Below are 26035 nucleotides of genomic sequence, written 5' to 3'. Positions count from 1 at the left end.
AGCAAAAACAAAAATCTCCCTCCCTGTACCTGCCACAATGTTTCTTATATTGGTTTTTCTGCATTTGTTCTCAAAGATACATTCTAGAAGTACAAAAAATGTAGTGGTCTTTCTTTTAGCCAGCACATCTTTCAGGCAAAGAAAACTGAAACAGGGATCCCCAGGTGGCACAGCGGTTTGGCGACTGCCTTTGGCCCAGGGCGTGATCCTGGAGACCCGGGATCGAATCCCACATCAGGCCCCCGGTGCATGGAGCCTGCTTCTCCCTCTGCCTATGTCTCTGCCTCTCTCTCTCTCTCTCTCTGTGTGACTATCACAAATAAATAAAAATTAAAAAAAAAAAAGAAAACTGAAACAAAAACTACAGAACTATGTTTTACCTAGGTGTGGAAGACTAATCCCAAAGCAGCAAATAAATGTTCCACTGTGGTTAACTAGCACTAAGGTCTATAGGCCCAGAGTTCAGGAAAGTTTGTGATCATCACACTTTCTTAATACTACTCCTTAATGGTTTCTGACCATATTGTATTGGCTGGTCCCTGACAGTCAAACCCATATCATACACAAATGTATTACCAAATCTCCGGAAATTATACTGTATGACTCAGAATCTACTTACTATCTCACCACCCACCACAAAGTTAGTTATTAGTGTCTTGCGAGAATGTTTGGTCTGAGCAAGGGAGTTGCATGTATAGTTCTGCATGCAGTTAGAATGCATGACTGAAAAACTGTAACTCAAATATTTTCTCACTAACTGCCCTGCCTTCATTTCAAATGATCTTGAATTGAGAGGGAATCCAAACATTTTCCTTCAATATATTTGTATGCTTTTCCCCTATCCTCCTCACAGCTCCTCCATTCTCTGCCTCATGACTTCATTAAATAGAACTAATAATTTGGAACCATTAAATGCCATGATGAACCAATCCCTGGAAAACCCTATACAATACATAGAATCACCTTATAACTAATATACCCAACCCAAATTCATTTTGTCCTAAAGACTGCAACAGTTACAAATGTCCCTACATCTAACACCCATGGAAAGTGGCCTTTAAGATATAAACACTATCTTCACTTTATTAGCTCAATTTTTAACCAAACAAAATTCCCACTCTGATTCTACTGAGTGATGGATAGATATTAAAACAAGGCTGCTTATAATATGGGTGGAACATGTAGGACACACACCCAAGCAAATAAAAGCAGTGAAATTTGAAGAAAGTTTAAGGGTCAGAAATGAAAAACATTTATTATAAATGTTATAGGTAAAATACCATCACATGTTACTAGTTGGTTGATTTCAATTATAGTAAAAGGGGCACCTGGCTGGCTCAGTCAATAGAGCATGCAACTCTTGATCTCTGGATTGTGAGTTCAAGCCCCACGCTGGGTGTAGAGATATCATAAAAATAAAATCTTAAAAAAAAAAAATTACATTGCAACAAGACTCTAAGTACGAAACTTTCTCCATTTAAAACTTCTTGCTCGGGATCCCTGGGTGGCGCAGTGGTTTGGCGCCTGCCTTTGGCCCAGGGCGCGATCCTGGAGACCCGGGATCGAATCCCACATCGGGCTCCCGGTGCATGGAGCCTGCTTCTCCCTCTGCCTGTGTCTCTGCCTCTCTCTCTCTCTCTCGCTCTCTGATGACTATCATAAATAAATAAATTAACTTAAAAAAAAAATTTAAAAAAAAAATTTTTTTTTAAATAAATAAATAAATAAAAAATAAAATAAAACTTCTTGCTCTAGGGCAGCCCGGGTGGCTCAGCAGTTTAGCGCCGCCTTCAGCCTGGGTTGTGATCCTGGAGACCCTGGATCGAGTCCCACATCAGGCTCCCTGCATGGAGCCTACTTCTCCCTCTGCCTGTGTCTCTGCCTCTCTCTCTCTCTCATTAATAAATAAAAAACCTTAAAAAAAAAAAAAAACTTCTTGCTCTACACTGCTGAGAAAGCAAGCAGTAATTAACAATAACAAACTTGGACCTTAAATTTAATCTGAATTTTAAAAACTAAAAAGAAAATGTTTTTAAATGCTTACTGAAAATCCAAAAGATAAATAGGTTCCTTAGTTTGGAACAATTCTTAGATTAAAAAGATAAGGACCTAGCTGCTACAAGTGCCTTTGCAAAAACAGCATTAAAGTAGTTCCAGGTTCATAGTAGCATTCACAACAACCAAAAGGTGGAAACAATCCAAGTGTCCATTGATGAATCAATAGAAAAACAAAATGTGGTATAATTCAATGGAATATTATTCAACCTTAAAAAGGAATGAAATCCTGCTAAAAAACATAGATAAACCTTGATATTATGCCAAGTGAGATAAGCTAGACAAATACTATATGATTTCACTTATATCAGGTACCTACCTAGAGTGGTCAAATTCATAGAGATAGAAAGTAAGATGGTAGATGCCAGGGGCTGGGCTTAAGGGGCAACAAATACAGAGTTTCAGTTTTAGAAGTTAAAAATGTTCTAGACACAGAGAGTGGTGATGGTTACATAACAACTTAATGCCACTAAGCTGTACACTTAAAAATGGTTTAAGATAGAACACCTGGGTGGCTCAGTGGTTGAGCGTCTGCCTGTGGCTCAGGGTGTGATCCTGGGATCCTGGATGGAGTTCCACATCGGGCTCCTGTGGGGAGCCTGCTTCTCCCTCTGCCTATGTCTCTGCTTCTCTGTCTGTCTCTCTCATGAATAAATAAAATCTTTACAAGTAAAAAATGGTTTAAGACGGTAAATTTTATGTTATATATGTATATATACCACAATAAAAAAAATAGCACTAAATGCTCACCATTATTATAATAAGTAACACATGCACAACAGTTTATTCCTAGTAATCCTGTAATAATGAGATTGGGATTTAATTAGTACTATGTCTAAAAACCAATAAAAAACCAGAGTGATCTTAAAGTTAAGTAATACTATAAGTTTATGTCATGACTTCTGAAGCTCTACTGTACTTAGAACCACGAATGCTTCAATGTAAGCATGAGTCCTTAGAAAAAAGAAAGAAATTTCCTTCACTAATATTAAAGATCCCATATTATTTCCCAAACACGATCCTTTTCTAGTCAAGTTCCTCAAGATGAGTATTAAAATATTAACAGCTGACAATTCAGCTTACTCAGCCAGCAAATTAGTCACCCTGTAAAAGTGAACAATAATTTGAAACAAGTCCTCCTTCAATGTATAAATCAGCTATGGCTCATTCCTCAATGACATCATAGTGAAAGATGGGCGGGGTCTGGGATACTCCCTTTACATAACTCATGCTCCATCTGAGGAAATGCATCTTTCTCAGTGAGGATAAAGTAAGTCTGAATTGCCCACTTAGTAATCTGTTTTCTAATTCTCCAGAAAATAATAATTTTCAAACAAAATATACTACTCAGAAATATAAATGTACCTCCCTTTACCTCCTACCAGTCATGTTCCTAAAAACCTAATTGTAACTTACTCTTAAATTCAAGTCAATTGATTTTCGACAAGAGTGCCAAGACAATCCAACGGGAAAAGTACTGTCACTTCAACAAATGGTGCTGGGACAACTAGATATCCACATGGAATAGGATGAACTTCAACTTCTACCTCACATCACATTCAAAAATTAACTCCAAATGGATCAAAGACATAAATATAAAGTCTAAAACTATAAAACTCTTAGAAGAAAATACAGGCATAAATCCACATGACCTTGAACTAGGTCATGATTCCTTATATGATGTCATTTATCTGCTAAGGGACTAGCATTCAAAATACATAAATAATTCTACTAGCTCAATAATAAAAAGACAAAACAATTTTTAAAATGATAGTTTGAGGGGTGCCTAGGTGGCTATGTCAGTTGAGCATCCAACTTTTTTATCTCAGCTCAGGCCTTTTTTTTTTTTAAGATTTATTTATTTACTTGAGAGAGAAAGAACAAGGGGAGGGACAGAAGGAGAGAGAGAGAGAGAGAGAGATAAAGAGAATCCTCAAGCAGACTCCCAGCTGAGCTGAGCACGGAGCCCAACGTGGGGCTTGATCCCAGGACCATGAGATCGGAACTGAAATGACCTGAACTGAAAGCAAGAGTTGGATGTTTAACCAACCAACTGAGCCACCCAGGTGCCCCTCAACTCAGGTCTTGATTTCAGGGTCAGGAGCTCAAGCCCTATGTTGGGCTCCACACTGGGTCTGGAGCCTACTTAAAATAAAAATAAAAATAAAATAAAACAATAATTTGAATAGAAATCTCTCCAAAGATCTACAAATAGCCAATAAATACATGAAAAGATGTTCAACATCATTAGACACTGGAGAAATGAAAATCAAAACCACAAGGAGATACTACTTCACATACACTAGGATGGCAATAATCAAAAAGACAGACAAAGCATGGGGATCCCTGGGTGGCTCAGTGGTTTGGCACCTGCCTTCGGCCCAGGGTGTGATCCTGGAGTCTCGGGATCGAGTCCCACATCAGGCTCCCTACAGGAAGCCTGCTTCTCCCTCTGCCTGTATCTCTGCCTCTCTGCGTGTGTCTCTCATGAATAAATAAATAAAATCTTTTAAAAAAAAATGAAGTGTTGTTAAGGACATGGAAAAATCAGAACTTTCATATGTTGTTGGTGAGAATATAAAATGGTGCAGTCACTTTGGAAAACAATATAGCAGTTCCTCAAAAGTTAGAGTTACTGGATGACCCAGCAATTCCACTTCTATGTATATATACACCCAAAAGAAATAAAAATATACATCTACACAAAAAGTTATACACAAATGTTCACAGAAGCATTCATAATAGCCAAAAAGTGTAAACAAGCCAAATGCCCACCAAGTAATCAATGAGTAAACAAATGCAGCATATCTGTATCACGTAATATTATTCAACTTTAAAAAGAAATGAGTACCGACTCATGCTACAACACAGATAAACCCTGAATACATTATACCAAGCAGGAAAAAAGTCAGATACAAAAGTCCACATACTGCATGATTCCATTTATATGAAATGCCCAGAATAGGCAAATCCATAGAGACAAGAAGTAGAGCAATGGTTGCCAGGGGCAAGGAAGAAGGACGGGTGTGTTTGGGGGGGGGGGGGGTGTAGACAGTGACTGCGAGTGGGGACAGAGTCTCTCTTTGGAATGATGAACATGTTCTGCAACCAGATATTGGTGATGGTTGCACAACTCTGCAAATACACCAAAACCACTGAATTGTACAGTTTTGATGAATTATATCTCAAAAAAATTAGAAAGAATGATCTCACAACCCTCAATAGATATAAAATATGGTTAGAGTTCTTCAATTTCTAAACACTCACTACTCTCAAGATCCCAGTCAAACCAATTCTTCTCACTCTCAAATAACCTCACAATCTACCTCATCAAGAAAATTATGCTCTCCAGGCCTTCTCATTACATAATTATCCTCTTCTTCCCGTACTTCAAAAATTTCCCTATTGGTTCTGTCTATAATGAAGCTTGAACATCTCATTAAAAAGGTCTGTTCCTAATACAACTCCAGATACGACTCTTTACCCTTCCCTTCTAAATGAAGTTTTTTGAAAAAAAAAAAATTGTGTATTCACTGCCACCATACTGGCAACCCACTTATTTCTCAGCCCACTATTATTAACACACAAACACTAATTCATTTATCCAGTCAAAATTATTCTGAAAATTACCACTGATTGCCATTATGCCAAATCTACTGAACACAATTATTACGTGCCATTCCTGTGTTATCTGGCTACCAACTATTCATTCTTTGACATATTTTCTCTCTAGGCTTTCCTATTACTTTTTTTTTTTAAGACTTATTTGCTTATTTATTTGAGAGAGAGAGAGTGAACAAGTGGGAGGGGCAGAGGGGGAGAGAGAATCCCAAGCAGACTCTGCACTGAGCACAGAGCCCAACATGGGGCTCGACATGGAGCTTTATCTCACAACCCTGAGATCACAATCTAAGCTGAAACCAAGAGTTGGTCTCTTAGCCAACTGTGCCACCCAGGGGCCTCCTGGGCTTTCGTGTTACTTTAACTTGCCTCTCCTCATATGTCTCTCTTCTTGGCTCTATGACCTCCTCCTTCACACACACCTTAATTTGGTACTCTATCTTCTACCTACAGTAATGACTCCCAAATGTATGACTCTACACACATCTCCAGTCCCTTAGGTTCAGACTCATATGCAACAGCATACTGGATCCACCCACTTGACTAGACTTCAGACGTCTAAAACTCAACAAGTCTGTATAGTTTCTTCCAAGTATACACGATACCTTATTTATATTTGTAGGTGCAGCATACAGCCTGTGATAAGGACTAAATATTGTTGAATATCCAAGAATAAAACTCATCATTTCCTATACCTCCACCTTAAAACCTGCTTCTCCTATATTTCTGATGTCAATGACCCCAACATTCATTTACTTAGTCATCTAAATCATCTAAACCAGAAACTTTGCAGTCTTCCTGTATTTCCTAAATTTCAGTTGCTTCCATGTCACCTTGACACATTCTTGCTGGGTATACCTAAAATGCTAGGCCATAGATGTTCTTTATCCAACCCCTCACTCAGGACTGTGTTTGTAGCCAGCAACCCTGAGGGACAAAGTCTTCCTTCTGGACAAAGAGCAGGCTTGCTTACCACTTAAAACAATGGATTCCCCAAGCCCAGTGTTCCTCAGATGCAGCACAAACTCACTGCTTGCACACCATCTATCTGGACTTTCCACACCCTTGTGGGATTGGCAAGCAAGGGGAGCTGCTCACACTGCTTGCCATGCCATGAGTAAGTCCTCTGGCCCAGAAGTCCCATGTCTCCTACCAACAACCATGAAACAGTTAACTAGCTAACTTATAAGCTTAGCAGGGTAAAAACAGATTAATTCCAATGACTTGTGTACCCCATCTACCTGCCCATGGTCTCCAACACAGTCCTTACCACTCTCAAGTCTTACTCCTATTCCTTTAATTCATAATGCACTAGCATCACTGTGTACATATATTCTTATAATTGACTCACCTGTGCATCTCTATTACCAAGAAGACAGTGAGCTCCTTTAGTCAAAGATCATGACTTATGCTTCTCACATATCCTACACATCTTTGAAAATTATGTAAACTCAAAAATGCAAGGTCCCTTTAAAGATTATCATGTCCAAAACAATAGTGAAAGCACAGGGTTTAATGGCACAGTAGGTGAAATTCAGGCTGAAAATATTTGTCTTGTAATTCTGGGGAAGTTTACTTGCCCCCTCTCTGAGATTCTGTTAAATGATTACTCCATTTCAAAGTTTTGTTTGAAGAGTATCGCTTAAAAAGTACCAAACTCTGGGGCACCTGAGTGGCTCAGTCAGTTAGCATCTGCCTTTGGCTCAGGTCATGATCCTGGAGTCCTGGGATCAAGCCCCACATGGGGCTCTCTGCTCAGCAGGGAGTCTGCTTCTCCCTCTGTCCCTCACCCCACTTATGCTCTTTTTCTCTCTCTCAAATAAATAAACCTAAAAAAAAAAAAAAAGTCCTGAGCTCTGTAGCTCACAAACAGAAAACTCTCACAAACAAGTAGCTATTCTTTTCTTCAATCAACACCTATTGAATGGGCTAATACCACTTTTTAAAGATATCTACAGCACCTGAAAGCTCAAGCCCAGTTACCAATTAAGTCATGGTTTTGTGTCCCAGAGGCCAGTGAGTGTCACACATTTCCCCATAAATTACACTGCTCATCTCTGCCAAGTTGTTTTTTTTTTTTTAATGTGCTCTGTTGAACACAAGGGGAACACGATCAGCAAGCTGAGAGATCAATAATAATCCATTTCTACTCAATAAACATCTCCATTCATCAGCTTAATGAATAGTTTTGTCAGTGGTTTCCTTCATCTTCAGATCTTAAGGACTGGAAAAGTTAGATATTCGTCATTGCTTTGTGGAGGTAAGGGGGGTAAAAGTAAATGCCAACTCAAACAAATTTTTATTTTATCATATAAATTTGTACTTTCTTCTCCAAAAGCCTCTTACCCTGTATGTATAAATCCCAATTTCAGTCATTGAGTGGACAACAGAAACAAAACAATGTTGTAATAGATGTGTGTCTCATTCTCCATTAGCATATCAAGCAGATGCTAGAAAACAAGGATCTTCTGTTTTAGAAAGTATGTCAGAAATTTCCATCCATAGACAACCTCAACTCCATTACCAGTTATTCTGTGGGACCAGCAATGGCCTCAGGGTCAAAACCACCTTCCTGTTTCAGAATCTCACTACCTAGCCCCTTCATTTCCTAAGGATCACCTGTGTCTTTACAGACTGCCAGAGTGTTCTCTCAGCTTCTTGCTTCCTCAGTTTCACCTGTCTTCTGAGTCACAATGGTTTACCTAAGTTTTGACCAGCCTCCTGATTCTTCCTATTCACAGGGCTTCATTTTCACCACCCTGCTCTTAAATGTTACCCAGCTATGCCCTGAATCAGGCATCTACCCAGGTTTTCCATCCTGCCCTGAGACCTGGCAATCTTTCTCCTTCATCCTTGTGTCCAAGATCCATGGAAGTTCTACAGGGCTAAATAGACCACATGAACTAGCCAACCTAACCCAGACTTCTGGGCTTAGCTAGCACTCAGGGCTCCCCGCAATTCCACCCTACCTTTCTTTCTTTTTTTTTTTTAAGACTTTCTTTATTTATTCATGAGAGACACAGAGAGAGAGAGAGAGAGAGAGAGAGAGAGAGAGGCAGAGACACAGGTAGAGGGCAAAGCAGGCTCCATGCAGGGAGCCCGATGTGGGACCCGATCCCAGGTCTCCAGGATCACGCCCTGGGCTGAAGGTAGTCGCTAAATGGCTGAGCCATCCAGGGATCCCCCACCCTACCTTTCTAATCTCATCCTTCTCCACTCAAGCTCACAGAACCCTCCTTTCTGGCAGGTTTAGCCTGCCTCTGCCATCTAAACTTGCCTGGTTCATTCCTGTCTCTGTGCCTTTGCTCTTGGGCCATACTTCCTCCCCAAAGAACCAATGCTCTCTCTTCACCTGCTACCATGAACCCCATTCCAATCATTAGATTCCTCCCTCCACGTCTAATCAAGGTTCTCCCTCCCCACAGAAGCCTTCCCTGATCACCAGGCCTCCAGGGATCTTGCACTCCTCTGGATTCCTGTATTTGCCGATCACTCACCTGGCAATCTGCAATAGATGTTTGTTTACCTTTTAATCTTATCTTTTCATGTGTGAGCCACTTCCTCATGACCATGAACCATAAAGCACAACTTTAAAAAGCTGAGTACTATAAGAGAAGTCAACACGAAGAGTTTTCAGGACTTAAGGGTCTCTCGACAAGAACAAGCAATTTCATTTTTTCATGTTTCTTTCTAGCCCTTGCCATTCCTGTTTACATTTTTACAGAGTAATAATCATCATAATGCACATACTGTTTTACATTCTGCTTTTTCTGCTAACATAGAAAACTGTCTTCTTTGTCAAATAATGTTGATTTTCAACATTTTTAATATCTCCATAGCAATCTTTGCCCTGAGATTCTAGGCTACAATTTACTTAAGCATTGACTTTTATCAGACAGTCACATTCTTCTGTCTCTTTGTGCCTTTCACTGCATCAAGTACTATAAAATGTAAAGTAAACCCTTGAGAAATGCCTGTTGAAATATATTTATTATCCATCTTCCCTAACAACTGAATTAACCCCTTTCACTATCCAGCTAAATATCCAATGTAATTTTTGGTTTCACTACCTTAAGCTAGATAGGTAAGAAACAGATTTTCCAAACACTTTTGATGTAAATGTATTTATTTTGGTAGTTGATCTTATACACATTTAAACATGGGAGGCCCCCTGCAGAAAGGCAATAAGATCCCATCATATCTAATATAAACTAGACACCTGGCAGGTATTCGGTAAATATTAAATGTTTTTTAAACCACCTGAGTTACAAAACATCAAATTCCTAAACAGGAGAGTGTCACTGATCTAGCCAGTACTATCAATTATGCTTGTAAACCTTTCAGTTCATTTAATAATTACACTGGTTAATAATGTATGAATGGGTGTTCCTTACAGTATATAGAAGAACACAACCGGAGTTACCTGGTGAGTTGTCCAAGTCTGAAAAATAACATGATAAACCAAACAATATCTGCAAGCAGAACTGCAAGATCTCATGACAAAACAATTTTACAGCTGTTCTTCAGCGTAAGTACGTATTTCAAATGAAGAAAAGCAAAAACAAAAGTTGCAATATTAGAAGTAGGTAAAATTACATGCATGTGAATACAAACCAGAATGGAAATTAGAAAATGACAGTGTGAATTGTTAGAATGGAAGGATGTCATAGACTTTTTCCCTTTTATGTTTTGTTAGTGCAATGTTAAAATATATAAAAAGAAAAATACTATTAACAAAAGCATATTCATTAGCCATTATAATTCTTGCTATTATTGAACTAGAGCATACTGCTTAATGTTGTTAAAACAACTATGTTTCCCAAACCACATATAATTTAGCATAAAAGACCAAAACTCTTACTTCCATGATCAATGTTAAATAATAAACCGACTAACTACCTTAATACCTTAGCAGAGAAACTGAATCACATGAAGAACTTAATGGTACACTAGAAGTTTATTGCAAATTTCAGATTTCCTCAAAGAGCAGCCAATATGATTCCAAACATCAGAATCTATATGCCAAAACTTCCTCATCCTGATAACCCATTCTCTACTCATTCTTATTTGTGAAGAGTGATTTCTGAGTTTGCAGCTTGAACTGATAGGTTAAAAGAGAAAAAATCCTGACTAGAAGTTTACTATTTGTCGTAAGTATACACTACTACTTACTTATTACACTATTTTTCCCAGAAGTAATGATTAGTCAAAGTAATATGATTCTTTCCAAAATTACTGGAAAGAAATGTACTTCTGTTTTAGTCTTTTTAAATAAATTCCAGATAGCAGTTTAAAAATCACTGGCTTTACGGGAGCCTGGCTGGCTCAGTCAGTGGAGCATGCAACTCTTAATCTCAGGGTTGTAAATTCAAACTCCACATTGGGTGTGGAGATTACTGAAAAATGAAATCTTAAAAAAAAAAAAAAAAAAAAGAAAAGAAAAGAAAAGAAATCACTGGCTTTAGAATTCCACTACAATGTATTCCATTGCATTCGAGATATATGTAAATGAGGACTTCATGACAAAACAGAAATAGAATCAACTTTAATTATCTGTGGTAATCACAGCAAAAAGAAGTCCATATGCATTCAGGAAATACAAGGCTAGGTAGAGATGGCACTAAATGAAGGGGGAAGCAATTTGCCACAATAAGCCACTTCTATTTATAGAGTAATGGATCCATGTATAAATCTTCATTTGAAAATGAATTCAAAGGAACATCCAATCCACAGCTAAAATTATTATTCTGTGTGTCCTCTGAAACTCTGATACTGCCAATTATCACAATCTAATGACAATTTAGAACAACAGTACTTCCCCTCAAAAAATGAAATTCACGGCGGGGGAGGGGGCGGGGAGAGGGAAGGATTCTCTAATTATGTGAGATAGGTCTTTTGTGATGGTTGGTTAGCTGCAACTTTTTAGCACTGACATTTCCCAGTTTTTTTCTGAAAAGGCAATTTTAAGAATTTGCTCAAATCACCCTTTCAGAATCAAAACCCAAATGAAGTTGTTTTATGTGGCTTGCTTTTTCGTTTTTTTCTTAATCATTATGACGGTAATAAACTTGAGTAAAGATGCCTGCGCACGTAAGGACAGAAGCTTCTGAAATTTTTAAAGTTCACCTAAGATCCTTTAATTTTGTCAAAGGAAAGACTTGAAAACCCGAAACTGCACTAGTTTAAGTATGGGGGGGGGGGGTGCTGGGGGAAGGACGCTTCTGTCACGTGACAGCCTTAAACAGACCTAGCAGGCACCCGAGGAATCACCCACTCCAATATAAGATACGACTCCAAGAGATCAACCAACTTTCACAAGGGCAACCCAACAAAACATGCTGTCGACTGGTTGATCTGTGTATCTCAATATATACAAAAGACAGCAAGGAAAAGGAAAAGCTGAAAACAACTCATAATTTCTAGAGAGACTTAACACTTATGAACAAAGAAATTGCAAAAACGTCTTAGAAGTGACTCTGACACAAGATTTTGATTAGTTCAGAATCTTATCAACTGAAGCGTCATCTCCTGGGATTTTAACAGTGACCTCAATAACACACCACTGTATAGAAAGGGTTTGCAAAAATACATTATCTCATTTAAAGTCACTTGCCCAACCAACGCTGCTACGTAAGTAAGGAAAGCCATGACCCAGCCCACCTCCTCTTGGTACTTCGCGTTGGGGGGGTGGGGGGGGGGGTTCTCTTCACTCCATTTGACTAAAGATCATTTAAAATGTACTCGATTTATCTGCTTTCTCTACCCTCCCTGCAGAATTGAGAGAATGTCTGAAAGATACAATTTCACAAGAATCTTGGCACTTAAACTATTTATTGTTGGAGAGATGACGAATATGACTGCAAGCAAAAACAAAACTATCTCAACAAGTGAAAAAAAAAAAAAAAAGCAAAAAAGCAGGGAGGTGGAAGGGCATCTGTTTTACCCAACTTTAAAGTCCTTGCAATTCTTTATGACCGTCCAGGATAAATGTACAGAAAGTTTAAAAAAAAAAAAAAAAAAGAGGCATTTTTTTTGCACTTGAGTGCTTTCTCGGGAGTAAACTAAACTCCCTGCCATTTTTTTTTCCTGCCGCGGACACAAAAGTGTAGGGTTTGGGGGTGACCGGGCCACAGACGTGGGGGCCTCGGGGTCCCCGGCTGCTCCGGCCAGGCTGGAGGGGTGAGGACCCTCTGACAGCCGGCGAGGAGAAAGCGGGGGAGGGGGGCGCGGCGGGGCACGAGCGAGGGGCAGGGGTGCGGAGGGGGGAGGAGGAAGCGAGCCCGGGGCGCGGGACCAGAGCGCCCTCCGGCAAGGGCAGGGGAGGCGAGAGGGCGAAAGGGCGCCGGGGCGGGGCGGGCCGGGCGCGCCGGCGGAAGGGGCAGCGGACCGGGACGTGGGCCCCGCGGCGCCCGGGACGCGGTGCGGGCGAGGGGAGGGGCGTCCCCGCGCAGGACGAGATTTCGGGACGCGCCGGCCGCTCTCTCGCCGGGACGCGCGGACTGCAGGGGCGGGGCCGGCCGGACCCCACACGGCGGCCGCGGCTGAGGGAAGGGCGCGCCAGGCACCTGCCGCCTCCACCGCGGCGGCCCCGGCAGGCTCGGCTCTCACCTCTCCGGTTCATGGGCCGGATCCGCACGGCCACTTTCACTTTGGAGTCCCCCATCCTGCTGCCGCCGAGGATCTCCCTCGGCTTCCGTCTGCCGCGGCCACCGGGCAACTCTTCGGGACTGGCCGGGCGGGAGGGGGCTGCGGGCGGGAGGGGCGGGGCGGGGGCGGAGCCGGGGCGGGGCGGGGCCGGTCGCGGGGCTCCCGGCGCGCGTCCGCGGGGCATGATGGGACTTGTAGTTCCTGAAGGTGGTCGAGGGCTTGACAGCGGCGGAGGAACTCGGCGGGAGAAATCGGGCGCTCCGCGCTGTCTGGAACGTGTCCATGCCCGCTCTGCTTCTACGCCGTTCTGCTCTGACAGCTAGCACTGAAACAGAAGCCCTCGATAAGCCGATACCGCACCTGAGGACAAAGAGTGGAATAGACGGCATCGCAGCCCCTGAGAGTGACCTCATGAGGACTCTCATTTCCTGCCAACCTTAAAGCATGATCCCTGGCTCGACTTCTTCGGCCGGGATTGCACTCCTGGCCCTGTTTGCTGAAGTCATCCTTCAAGACAAAGCGACTTCTGGAAGTCTTCATAGATGCACTCGTTAAGCCTAGACGACCCCGCCCTCAGCCCCTTCCAGTTGAGACCTTGGGCTCTGCAACCAATCTGAATTCAAATCCTGCGTCAGCAGTTCCCAGCGGTGTGACCACGGACAAGTGATTTGACCGCTTAAGGCTTGTCTTTTCATAATTAAAATGAAAACATTTATGCCTATTTCATAGGATTGTTTCAAGGCTTAAATGAGTTAATACATGTAAAGTTCTTAAAAAAAAAAAAAAAACCTCTGGCACGTTGGAAGTGCTCGATAAACGTAAGTCATAATGATCTTTGCTTTGTTTTAGCATTTATCCTGCCATTATTTGCTCTTGGATCATGTCATTTTTTAAAGATTTTATTTATTCATGAGTGACACAGAGAGAGGCAGAGACATGGTCAGAGGGAGAAGCGGGCTCCTTGATTTGTGGGGAGCTTGATGCGGGACTCCATCCCAGGACCCTGGGATCATCCCCTGAGCCAAGGCAGCCACCCAACCACTGAGCTACCCAGGCATCCCTCGGATCATGTATTTTTTAAGCCATGTCTTGTATGTGTAGCCTTGCCTGTATTAGACACTTAGTAAACATTTATTGCTTAAATGAATAAATGCGTGAATGAGGCCGCACTAAAATTAGCGCCTTACTAACCCCAAGCAGAGACTGTGAACTGGTGGCCTGAGGGCAAGATCTGGCTTGCAACTATGTTCCATTTGGCACAACAGTACTGGCCAACGCATGAAAATTAGGAGACTTGTCCATTCCATTCTGGGTCTACATTACATATTAGGAATAATGGATTGGAACTGGGTCCCTGTGGCCACCTTCATGAGAGGCAGGGTTGTCCGTTTCACCATCGCCTCCTTCCACTCTGCTTTACCACTCCTGTGTCTGAATCCCATAGGTTTGGGATGCCTACTTGGATACGTTTAAATGATAGCACAAAACTCAGAACTATTTTACAGATGCGTAAATACACGAAGCCAGCAAGACTCACCGTTTTACCAACCATCCTATTAGTTGACAGAGCTTCAACCCAAGTAGAATTGTCAAAAAGGTTGAAAGCACATTAAGAGGAATGTAATTCTCATACCACATATAAATGAACATTGAAGACATCGCACTTTTTGAAATAAGCCAGAAATCACACGCAAAAAGCACTTGTGGTTTCATGTATATGCAATACCTAGGATAATGAAATTCATAGAGACATAAAGTAGAATGGTAGTTGCCAGGGACTGGGGGAGGGGGAAATGGGGCATTAGTGTTTAATGGGTACAGAGTTTCTGTTTGGGAAGATAAAAAAGTTCTGGAGGTGGATAGTGGTGATGGTTGCACAACAGTGTGAATATACTTGATGCCACTATACACTTAAAAGTGGTTTAAATGGGAAATTTATGGTATGTATATTTTACCACAGTTTTTTTAAAGGGTTAAAAATAGAGCTATGCCAGAATGCCCTCTTTAAAAGAAGGGAATTTATTTCATAGGGGCACTTTCTCTGAGGTTTCAGTGGGCTTTCTCAGCTGCAGAAGCAGTAGATATTAGTACAATAAGTCTTTTGATTTTCACAGCCCAATAAAGTAAACAAATAAAAGTATTAACTTAGGATTTCCAGCTTTTTTATTTTCTTTTTACCAAGTAAATTTCTTAAAAACAAATGCGCACAATTACTACCTATAGTCACTATCATTCTTTTGAGACCAAAAGAAAAAGGTCTCAAAAGATATATTTTATACCGAAATTGTTTGCTTGATGAAAAACCTCACTACCATCCTTTTGCTTTTTTTTAGCATTGAAAAAACTTTTGCCATGTCCCCTTTACTCTAATAACCATCTTACCATAGTCAGATTATAACAAATCAGGGTATGCAACATGTCAAAGTCCTAGGCAGCCATTCTTCCCTTTATATCTCTTTTATAACCTGGCAAATGTTGGTTTTAAAAGGCACAGAGTGATGATAGCTTGAATCTGGCTTTTTAAACAGAGGCCAGACAGGCAGAAAAAAGAGAAGGCTGAACAGTTTCTGTGGGAACACTGTGTTTAAATTTAAGCTCAAATTTCAGAGAGAAGAAAGCCCCTAAAGAGTTGAAGTGGAGGTGGGGGAAGAGATTAACAGGGAAGAGGTGAGGACTTTCTCTAAAGTTCCAAAATTATTCAAATTGTCCTGGAAACATTTGATTGTTCGGTAGTAGCTTCCCAAGGGACTCTAGAGAAAACCCCTCGTGGGCCATTCTCCCTTCTGACTTCTATTCACACTAACTTCTCTCTTTTGACTTCTGCAAAAAAACACAAGAAGAGAGGATTCTTAGAGCAGAAAACCTAAGACCAGAAATGCCTTCATCTTCCCGTGGAAAGTGTTCCTAAGATAGGCCCGAAAGAAAGGACTGAGCTGCAGGTTACAACCTGCAGCCCAAGAACTCAGGGGTTTCACCAGGTGAAACTGGCGTGCTGCCTCACCACCACCTGGGAGGTGTGGGCTCAAGCTCCAACAGGAGACAGGGAAAGTCACTGGGCTCTCTCTCTTTTCAAATCCTCAGAGGAAAGAGGAAAAGAACTTAGTAAATAAAGCACTTCCTTGGACCTTTGTTTTGTAAAGCAAGTACTTAAGAAATGAACCAATATTGGGGCACCTGGGTGGCTCAGTGGTTGAAAATCTGCCTTTGGCTCAGGTCATGATCCCTGGGGCCTGGGATCAAGTCCCCAAGTCTGAGTCCCACATCGGGCTCCCCACAGGTAGCCTGGTTCTCCCTCTGCCTATATCTCTGTGTCTCTCATGAATAAATAAATAGAATCTTTAAAAATAAAAATAATTTAAAGATAAATTTTAAAAACTTTTTTAAGTCAACTGACATCTACGGGGTAGATACAGCATTTCAAGGCATTGTGATAGGTCTGTTTAATGTTGAATTTTAACTGTGTCAATTTCTCATTTTTTGCCCCAACATTTTGCAAATCTACTTGTTCTAAACCTGACTTCTAGTTTACTTTTTGTTGCTTTGATTCACCCATTCAACAGTTTCTGGTGGTCCGTACCTAGATTGAGGAATACATTTTGCCTTGTCTTTGTAAGATCATCACTTACAAAATAATAATGGCTAACATACGTTGAATGCTCACTATGTGCCAGACACTGTCCTAAGCGTTTTACATGAATTAATTCATTTAATACCCACACTAACTCTCTGAAGTACTTACTGTATTATCCCAACATTACAGATGTGGAAACTGAGGACCTGAGCAAATTATTGAAGGAGCCCCTGCGTTGCTACTGTGTTCTGACCTCCCACTCTATAGTCTTTCACAATGGGGAGAGTCATAGGCATATTGCTCAGCTCGTGGGAATTAGAAAAGATCCAGTTTTCACCATTTCTACTTTCCAAAATAGTTCCTAAAACTCCATTACTGTGAAAAAATGGGAACTGTGTCTTAAGTTCTATTTTTGCCTTTAAAAAGGAGGGAATAAATTAATCAAGGCGAAAGATTTCTTTCCAGAATAAATCAGAATTGACCTGGACTCAGGTCTCAGACTTAGCTTTGCCAGAACTTAATCTTCCCAGTTAGAGTCATCCCTTGCTGTCTCCCCAGCTATACTGTGAACACAAGGAGAGAGTCTTCTGCAAATCTGTTTGTCTCCAACACGTAGGATCATGCCTGGAACATAGAAGGCAGGCACCTAATACATTTTGGGGAATGGAGACATAAGCAACACAGCATCAAAATTAACCTCAGACAGATTAGATGACATGCCTCAAGTCACATAGGTACTAAGTGGCAAGGTTGGAATGCAAACATAAATTTGATTCCAAATATCTAAGCTGTTGTCACAAAGAAGCCATCCCCATATGTCCTTTCATGCAATTCTCATGTTAGCACCTTTTCTACCATGTGAATCCTTAGTGGGAGCCTTGGTTTCAATGACAGCAGTTATCATGCCATAGCTGTTATCTGTGAGTGCTTATGTGCCAGGCATTGTGCTCAGCACTCCCCCTATGTGATATCATTTACCTTTCACAACGATCCTGGGAATGATAGACTTTGGCACATGGGCAACTGAGACTTAATAAGGGAAATTAACTTGCCCAGTGGCCTGAGAAAGAAATTCCTGAATGCAAATCCTAGGTGTCCCCAAACACTGTGTGCCATTGCCTAAACTGCCAAACCATCACCACTCCCCTGCCCTGTCTCTTCATGTAGTATCTGGTGCTCTGCTGGGTCTACCAGCGTTTACTGACACTCCTCATCAACCACCCACTAAGAGGACCACACCTGAATCTTGCCATGATCTAAGACAGTACCACCTGTGAAATTCAATACCTCCCATCTATAACCCCAACCTCATCCAACCTGACTCCCTCTCCTACTCCCAAGGACCAAGTACACTGTTCTTAAGCCTCTAATCCCTCAATTTATGCCTTTTCTCATACTCAAACTCCTTCAAGGGTTTGTTTTCTTACAACCTTAACCTAAACCTCCCTCTTGACTATATCATCAACGCTCATGACTTGTGAATCCCTAAACTTATGTAATCAATTTCCTCTATCTCATGTACCCAGGAACCCAGCTGGGAAATCACACATCCATGCACCATTGTGCCCTCACAAATCTGTGGTCTTTGATCTCAGTGTGGCCTTCAGTAGCACTAGAAAACCTTTCTCCTCCTCAGCCCCCCTCTCCTGTTCCTCCAGAGGCCATTACCATCATCATCACTTTCTTCAGGCCCCCAAACCAACATGGCCACCGAGGCCAGCAGGGCCACTCCCAAATCATGGGAGTACATTGCTGCAAAAACTCAAGGCTCTCAGGTAAAAATTCCCTAAATTTCCTATGCCCACAACTTCATCTATGACTGCATTAGCACCAACTTTTCCCCTCCAGTCACAGAGGAAGATGTGTGCCTTCAGCTCCAGGCTAAGGCCTCTGTCCCATGACCTTTCATCCTACCTCCATGGCATAGTTATTCGGTTAGTCATTCCCTGTCTAACTAGATCAACCTTCCCTTCTCCATTAGCCCCTTCCCCTTCGCATGGGAAACTTCCCATGTGAAAACCAAAACAAAAAGGTTAAAAAAACAAGGACAACTTTCTATCAACCCTTAGCCTACTTGTAGTCACCAGTCTCTGCCTCATAGCCAAGCTCCCCTCAAATAATAATCTACACTCACTGTTTTTCCTTACCTATCATTACTCAACCAACTATTAATTTAATCATGCTTTCACCCACCCTCACCCCTCTAATAAAACCATCATGGCAAAGTATACTATCACCTTTCCGATTGCAAATCCAGTAGGCTGTCTTTTGGTCCTCATTTTACTGGTTTCTCTGTGATATTTGATGTTATTCACCATTCCTCTTCTCAAAGCCTTTGAGTCCCTCGCTTTCTATGACATCACTGTGCTCTCCTTGTTTTAATTAATTTATTGTCCTATGGGACACCTCAGTGGTTGAGCGCCTGCCTTTGGCCCAGGGTGTGATCCTGGAGTCCCGGGATCGAGTCCCACATCGGGCTTCCTACATGGAGCCTGCTTCTCTCTCTGCCTATGTCTCTGCGTCTCTGTCTCTCATGACAAAATAAATAAAATCTTTTAAAATTATAATAATAATTTATTGTCCTAGTCAACAAATTTCCCCACCATGTGCTTGGCACTACTGTATGGGGTGCCTGGCACACAAGTATAAGAAAGACATGGTAACTGTTCTTAAGAACTAAAAGTTTTGCTTAGCTTTCTGGAAAATTTATAACTTCTTCAACTTCTTTTGCTGCCTCTTTGCTTTGCTTCTCAATGCCATGTGGGAACCCCCTTTAAAGACAATGTCCTCAAAAAGGGGTAGGTTCAGTATGCCAGGCCTAGGAGATCACACAGAAGGCAAACCTAAGGATAGCCCAGCCAGTTCCAGGGTTTGGGAGTGGTGGGAAAAGCCAAGAGATGGGATGGGCAGCTAAGAAGTAGAGAAAGTAGGCATGAAAGAAAGAAGACAAAGAAAAGAAACAGGTCTGCATCAAAGAGTACCTCAAGGACATAACTTGCAAAAAGTTTATGTGGGGGATGCCTGGGTGGCTCAGCAGTTGAGCCTTGGGCTCAAGGCATGATCCTGAAGTCCTGGGATAGAGTCCCACATAGGGCTCCCTGCATAGAGACTGCTTCTTCTCTGCCTGTGTCTCTGCCTCTCTCTCTCTGTCTCTCATGAATAAGTAAATAAAATCTTAAAAAAAAAAAAGGTTATGTGGGTTCCTTAACATCAAAGCCATGGCTTTGGCCTCTGTTAGTTCTTTCCCTATTACCACTTTCCTATTCTAGGCCTTTGACAGTTCTTACTTTCAAAGCCTCTGTATGACGACTCCCCAAAAGATACCCCTGGGCAGCAAGTATCCCTCCATTCTATGTTTGGGAATCTCTTTGGGTCATAGAATTGGATTTCTCCTAAAAGGATAAAGTCCCAACCTTGGGTCTTAGGAGGCTGAATGCAATTGGCTTGGCTTTCAAGAGATTTAGATGATTAGAAGGGTCCTCTTGTGTGTTGGAAGTTAAAGATGTCTTCTGAAATGTGCTAGGTAGGGTGGCCCCAGGAAAGGCCCTCTTTCCCTGGAATCTCATTTGGAATGAGGTATGTATGGTTTATGAACCCAGAGAGCAAAGTATACCTTGTAAACTCAACTATTTGTGTACCAGTTTCCTTTCTGTTCTCTCTTTGCATTTAGTAAACTTTTCTCAAACTGTGTTTATTTGACCTATGCTAAGGGGAAGCAAAGGAAGGGACTTTTTGACAGATCTTTAAAAGGGAAGAAGTCTACCTCTGAGACCAATGTGGTAAGAGCAATGGGAATTGGGAAAAGACCACAAGAGTCAAATCAGAAGTATAGACTTGAGATCACAGGGGTCTGCTCCAGGAGAGTCCTCTCTTTGTGCTAGCCTCACAGCCCTGGGTTTTACTTTTTTTTATGGAAGGTGGCATTCCTCATCTCCCCTCACCGCTCACTACTCTCTTCCTGGTTGGTACAGTCTCTATTATCCCACATGCTTGCTTTGGTTACTTTCACTCAGTGATCCCCTCCCTCTGCCAGTTGAACTCTAACCATTCAAGTCCCGTTTTCTCCATAAAGTCATCCTTCACTAAATCCTACACACATTACAATTTCCCTTTTGGAAACTTCTCTAGCACTGTATATTAGCATCGGATTACCAGCCAAGTCAATAATGGATATAGGCCTTATCTTCTCCAATTAGATTGAGAACTTAGAACAGGAATGATGTCCTCTCCTCCTTGGTATTGCTCAAAGCCAGGAGCACACAGCCAACACGACATATACGAGGCAACTGAATTGTTCCAACTAAAAGGCACAGAAGTGGAGAGCCACGAGACAAGAGAAGGGCTCTATGTTAATTATTTTGATTGAATAAACTTGGGGATAGAAGATCTTTAGAACATCACTTGACCCTTTTTTAAAGATCTTATTTATTTATTTGACACACACAGAGAGAGAAAGCATAAGCAAAGGGAGCTGCAGGCAGAGGGAAAGGGAGAAGCTGGCTCCCTGCTCAGCATTAGGGTTAGGGTTAGGGGCTCTATCCCAGGACCCTGGGATCATGACCTGAGCCGAAAGCAAATGCTTAACTGACTGAGGCAACCTCATTTATTGAGGACATTTCAATTCCTCCCGATCTCTGAAGATCCAGAAGTAAATGCCCTTCCAAAACATACAGGTTTTACGCTAAACTCCCCCAAAGTGTTCGCTATGTGTACAAACAGAAACTTCTTCCTTTGTTGAAAAGCATATCTTAAGGACATCAATAATGAATCTCTGATAGGCCTAGTTCATCTCCATAAATCATTTAGGAACAGGGGTCAGGAGAGGGTATTCTTTTGAAATTATTCAAGGCAGATTGTACAGATCAGGCCCCATAAGTGAGCACAAAAGGACACCTATAAAATATTCATAGGCTGCAGTACAAAGGCCCTGACTGCTTGGGGGGGACCCACTGTACTGCCTAAGGGATTAGATAGTCATATCCATGGTTGCAGTGGTCTGCTCTCTTAAACTCAGAGGTTTCCACAACTCATCAACAAATCTGATTTAGAATTTAAAGGGATTTTTTGAAACCACAGAAGAAAGCCTAGGGCAAGCTGTAGGTAAACTATTTGGCCCTGGGCTCCTTGCCTAAGGGAAGCAACTGACTTTTATTTCACAAAAAGGGCTATCTGGAGAAAGAGCAAAAATCTCCTCTGGGAAATCCTGGATAGAGCTGGAAGAAAATTCATCTCCTAGGAATATATCTTGGGATGAATCTTTGCCATCAAAGACACTTTCATCCTTTTACTCATTTTTTTTTAAATTTTTATTTATTTATGATAGTCACACACAGAGAGAGAGAGGCAGAGACAGGCAGAGGGAGAAGCAGGCTCCATGCACCGGGAGCCCGACGTGGGATTCGATCCTGGGTCTCCAGGATCGCACCCTGGGCCAAAGGCAGGCGCTAAACCGCTGCGCCACCCAGGGATCCCCTTTTACTCATTCTTGATATTTTTTGATCAAATATAATTCAATCTAACCAATATTTGATTGCATATATAATCAAGTTCTTGCCTGATAAGAAAGCAAAAAATGAGTATGACATGCTCTATATTTCCAGAAGGTTATAATTTGTTTGGAGATAAATATGCTGTTACAATGGAAAGAAATATCCATAGGCTTCCACCTTTGATACTGGCCAGGTAATTAAGATCCTGTTTTCCCAGGGAGGTTGTCACATATTGCAGCTGCGAGTGGGTGGGGTGGAAGCCTAAGTGTCGCTGGGGAGAGAGGACCATTCTGAGTCACCCGAGATTTAGATCTAGAAGGTGTCACCCAGGCAGGAAGCATGAAGGTGGGGCACCCAAATCCTGATACTAGAGGGAAGGCAAGAGCAGGGGGAAATGTCCCAGGCTCCATGGATGCCACATGCGGTTTTAATCTTCCACACAGCAGGCATGAAGTGGTTAAAGAGAAACCCAAGACAGCTGTAGCCTGGGGGCTCTGTAATAGGAAGTATCATAGAGTTCATTTTTCTGTCACCAAGGGAGACTTTTTTCAGCTGGGACCCAATCTGGAAGCTATTCTACCCACTAGAAAGTCAGGAGCTACAAACCCGCCCAGTGCCACAGTATGACTCAGAGGCAGCTGAACAAGCCCCAGAACAGAGCGGGGACAGCTGCAGTCTTCTCTCCCTGGCACACCATCTATGGGAGGAAAGCAAAACCTCCTTCAAAATGTAGAACGATATAGCCATCACTCACCAATATAAATTCCATATAGATCAAAGGCTTACGTGTAAAAGTATGAAAAAATAGAGAAACGTGAAAGTGAATATTTAGTTGATCTCAAGCAAGGAAGTCCTCAATAATAGTACAAGTACCAAGAAACTTGTTCCAGGTCTTTATAGGTGGAGGCAGCACTCAAACGTGGGTCTGTGCAATGCCGGATCCCTAACTCTTAACCCCTAAAAAAACCCTGCTTCTGTGAGGAAAATGAAAAACAAGTATTTCAAGAAACAAAGGTTTCTAAAGTATGCCCAAAAACTTCTCCAAAAAATGGAAACACCGAGCCACAAAGTGGGAAGTATGGCAATTTTGATAGACATAGAATTATAGTCCTAAAGGAGGCTCATAAATCAAAACGAAAAAGACAGAAAGAGACCAATAGAAATTAAAAAAAAAAAAAGTTAAGACCAATAGAAATTTTGACAAAAGAAATAGGCAGTTTCCAAAGGAGAAAAAAGGTAGATAATGAACTTGTGAAAATGTTCAGTCTCCTTCATATTAAAGAAATGCACATTTGACAAAGACATGACATTTTTCTTTCTAACAAATTGTCAAAATTCTAACAAAAAGTTAATGCCTAGTTTTTGATGACATAAGGTTGGTAAAGTGATCATCTTTTTAGAAAACCAATCTAGGACACAATGATACCAGACAAAAAAATTAACGAAAGGATAACTAGACATGCATGTGGTTATTTTAACATAAAAATATGAAAATCGGTGTTAATCTAAAGCTGTGTATTATTCTGTATTGTTTACTTATCTGTTATATAAATGCTATTTAAACAAAACCACAATGAGAGTAGTTAGCAATGGCAACTTGTATAAGTAGTAACAAGACAAAATAAAAAATGATGTGCAAGAAAAATATGATTTTTAAAAATATTTTTAAAAAATATTTTTTTTGAGATAGAGCATGATTAAGGGGGCATATGGAGAGGGAGAGAGAGAGGGAGACAAGTAGACTCCCTGCTGAGCATGGGGGATGACCCAGTGATCCTGAGATCGCTACCTGAGCCGAAATCAAGAGTCAGGTACTCAAATGACTGAGCCATCCAGGTGCCCCTAAAGATTTTTTATTTTTAAGTAAGCTCTACACCCAACATGGACCTTGAACCCACAATCCCGTTACTGAGAGTTGCACACTCCAACGACTGAGCCAGCCAGGCACCCCCCAAAATATGGTATTTTTATCATGTTTCTTTTGATTCTTTGATACAGCAACTTACTTTAACCTTTTTTAACTCTTTATTGGCTGTTTACATCTCGGAGGCTATATTATTGTGTATGCTTAAGATACACAAATGTAATACTTTTCTAAAGGGGAGTGTAAATACAATAGGATTAATTAAATAAATCTTAACCTGTATTTAATAAAAAAAGAACACAGATGTTTCTTTCACTCCCATAGTACCATAGGATATTTTTACCCTTTCTGTTTACTTTTACAATAACTTAGAGACTCTAAGTAGTAGTAGAATGAATGTATTCAAACGTAAAAATCAGTTTGATTTACGAGTTGCCCTTATCAAGCCCACATTAGACTAATTTCTGGTGTCAGCTCAATGTTATGGAGATAGGGTTTTAGACATGTAGGAATTTGTATCCAGCTCTCCAAAAATGTTCATCCCCTTTGTATCTATAGGCTTGTTTTGTCGGACAGCCATTTGTCAATAATGTCCTTTGGGGCTGTACATTCATCTTATTGACCATTTACATCTAAAGTGCTCATCACTTATGAGGCACCTGGTCGGCTCAGTTGGTTGAGCATCTGCCTTGGGCTTAGGTCATGATCCCAGGGTCCTGGGATCGAGCCCCAAATCAAATTGGGCTCCCTGCTCAGGGGGCAGGCTGCTTCTCCCCCTGCCCCTCCTCTGCTTTTGCTGTCTCTCTTTCATGCGCACGTCCGCTCTCTCTCTCTCTCTCTCAAATAAGTGAATAAAATCTTAAAAATAAATAAATAAAATGCTCATGATTTGTAAACACACCAAAGCAAACCATTCTACAGGCCCATGTCTCAGAAGGCTATACAAAGAAGATTTTTTATAAAGTCAAATTTCTCATTAAGTTATTCTGCAGTTGTCAGGAGACTGAAATATAACCAAAGCTTTTGTAATGAAAATCTTAATTTCATAGGTGAACAAATCACATTCCTCTTTAACAATGTGGTGTATCAGGTATGCAAAACATTTAGCAAGAAAGATCTTTTTTCATTGTCTTTGGTAAGAAATGTATGGGCTGAATGGAATTTGGCAAAATTTACATTTTGGACTGTCTGCCAAATATGCAGATAGATAAAGCGTGGTCCAGTTTACAGTTGGATAATACATTAACAATCTTTTGTTTTATATTTTTTATAGTTTCATTAAAGTCTCGTAGAAATTGAGAAGATGGATTGGAATTCCATTTTTTCCTACCAAAGTGCCTAAGAAGTAGAACATTTTTTCTTTTTTCTTTATTTTTTTAAAGATACTTATTTATTTACTTGACAAAGAGAGAGAGGGGTTTGCACAAGTAAAGGGAGCAGCAGGCAGGGGGAAAAGCAGACTCTCCACTGAACAGGGAGCTTGATACAGGGCTTGATCCCAGGACTCTGGGATCATGACCTGAGCCCAACGCAGACCAGACATTTACCCAACTGAGACACCCAGGTGCCCCGAAGTAGAACATTTTTTGTTCAGGGAGGAAAAGTTTTCCTATATCCTATTAGTTCAGTAGCTGGGGGCTGTAAATTAAACAGACAAAAGACCAATTAATAAGGAAAAAGGCACAATTTTTATTTCATATTTGTGTGCACAGAAGTTCATAGAAAAGAAGTGAACCTCAAAGAAGCAGTTATACTTGTGGGCTTATATACCATTTTAAAAAAGGAAAG

General features: G+C 41.1%; 1 protein-coding gene and 1 long non-coding RNA gene across 3 annotated transcripts in view; one reads left to right on the top strand and one right to left on the bottom strand.

The window, feature by feature from the left end:
- KIF13B (kinesin family member 13B) overlaps positions 1-13431 on the bottom strand; it is a 200005-nt gene extending 186574 nt beyond the window's left edge. The window contains exon 1 of one of the 2 annotated variants that reach the window (XM_072796102.1): positions 13285-13431. In XM_072796102.1, coding sequence (XP_072652203.1) covers positions 13285-13339 — 55 coding nt within the window. In that variant the 5' untranslated portion in view covers positions 13340-13431. The remainder of the gene's footprint in view (positions 1-13284) is intronic. The other variant, XM_072796103.1, reaches the window with a different exon arrangement.
- LOC140615947 (uncharacterized) lies at positions 3267-12778 on the top strand. The gene is made up of 3 exons (XR_012016467.1): positions 3267-3325; positions 10073-10208; positions 12451-12778. It is a non-coding gene; the product is annotated as an uncharacterized lncRNA (long non-coding RNA).
- Positions 13432-26035: the final 12604 nt, after the last annotated feature.

Source organism: Canis lupus, chromosome 24 (genome assembly GCF_048164855.1).
Source record: "Canis lupus baileyi chromosome 24, mCanLup2.hap1, whole genome shotgun sequence".
NCBI classification, from domain to species: Eukaryota; Metazoa; Chordata; class Mammalia; order Carnivora; family Canidae; genus Canis; species Canis lupus.
Note: the sequence above shows the minus strand (reverse complement) of the source record. Positions and strands in the feature narration are given on the sequence as shown.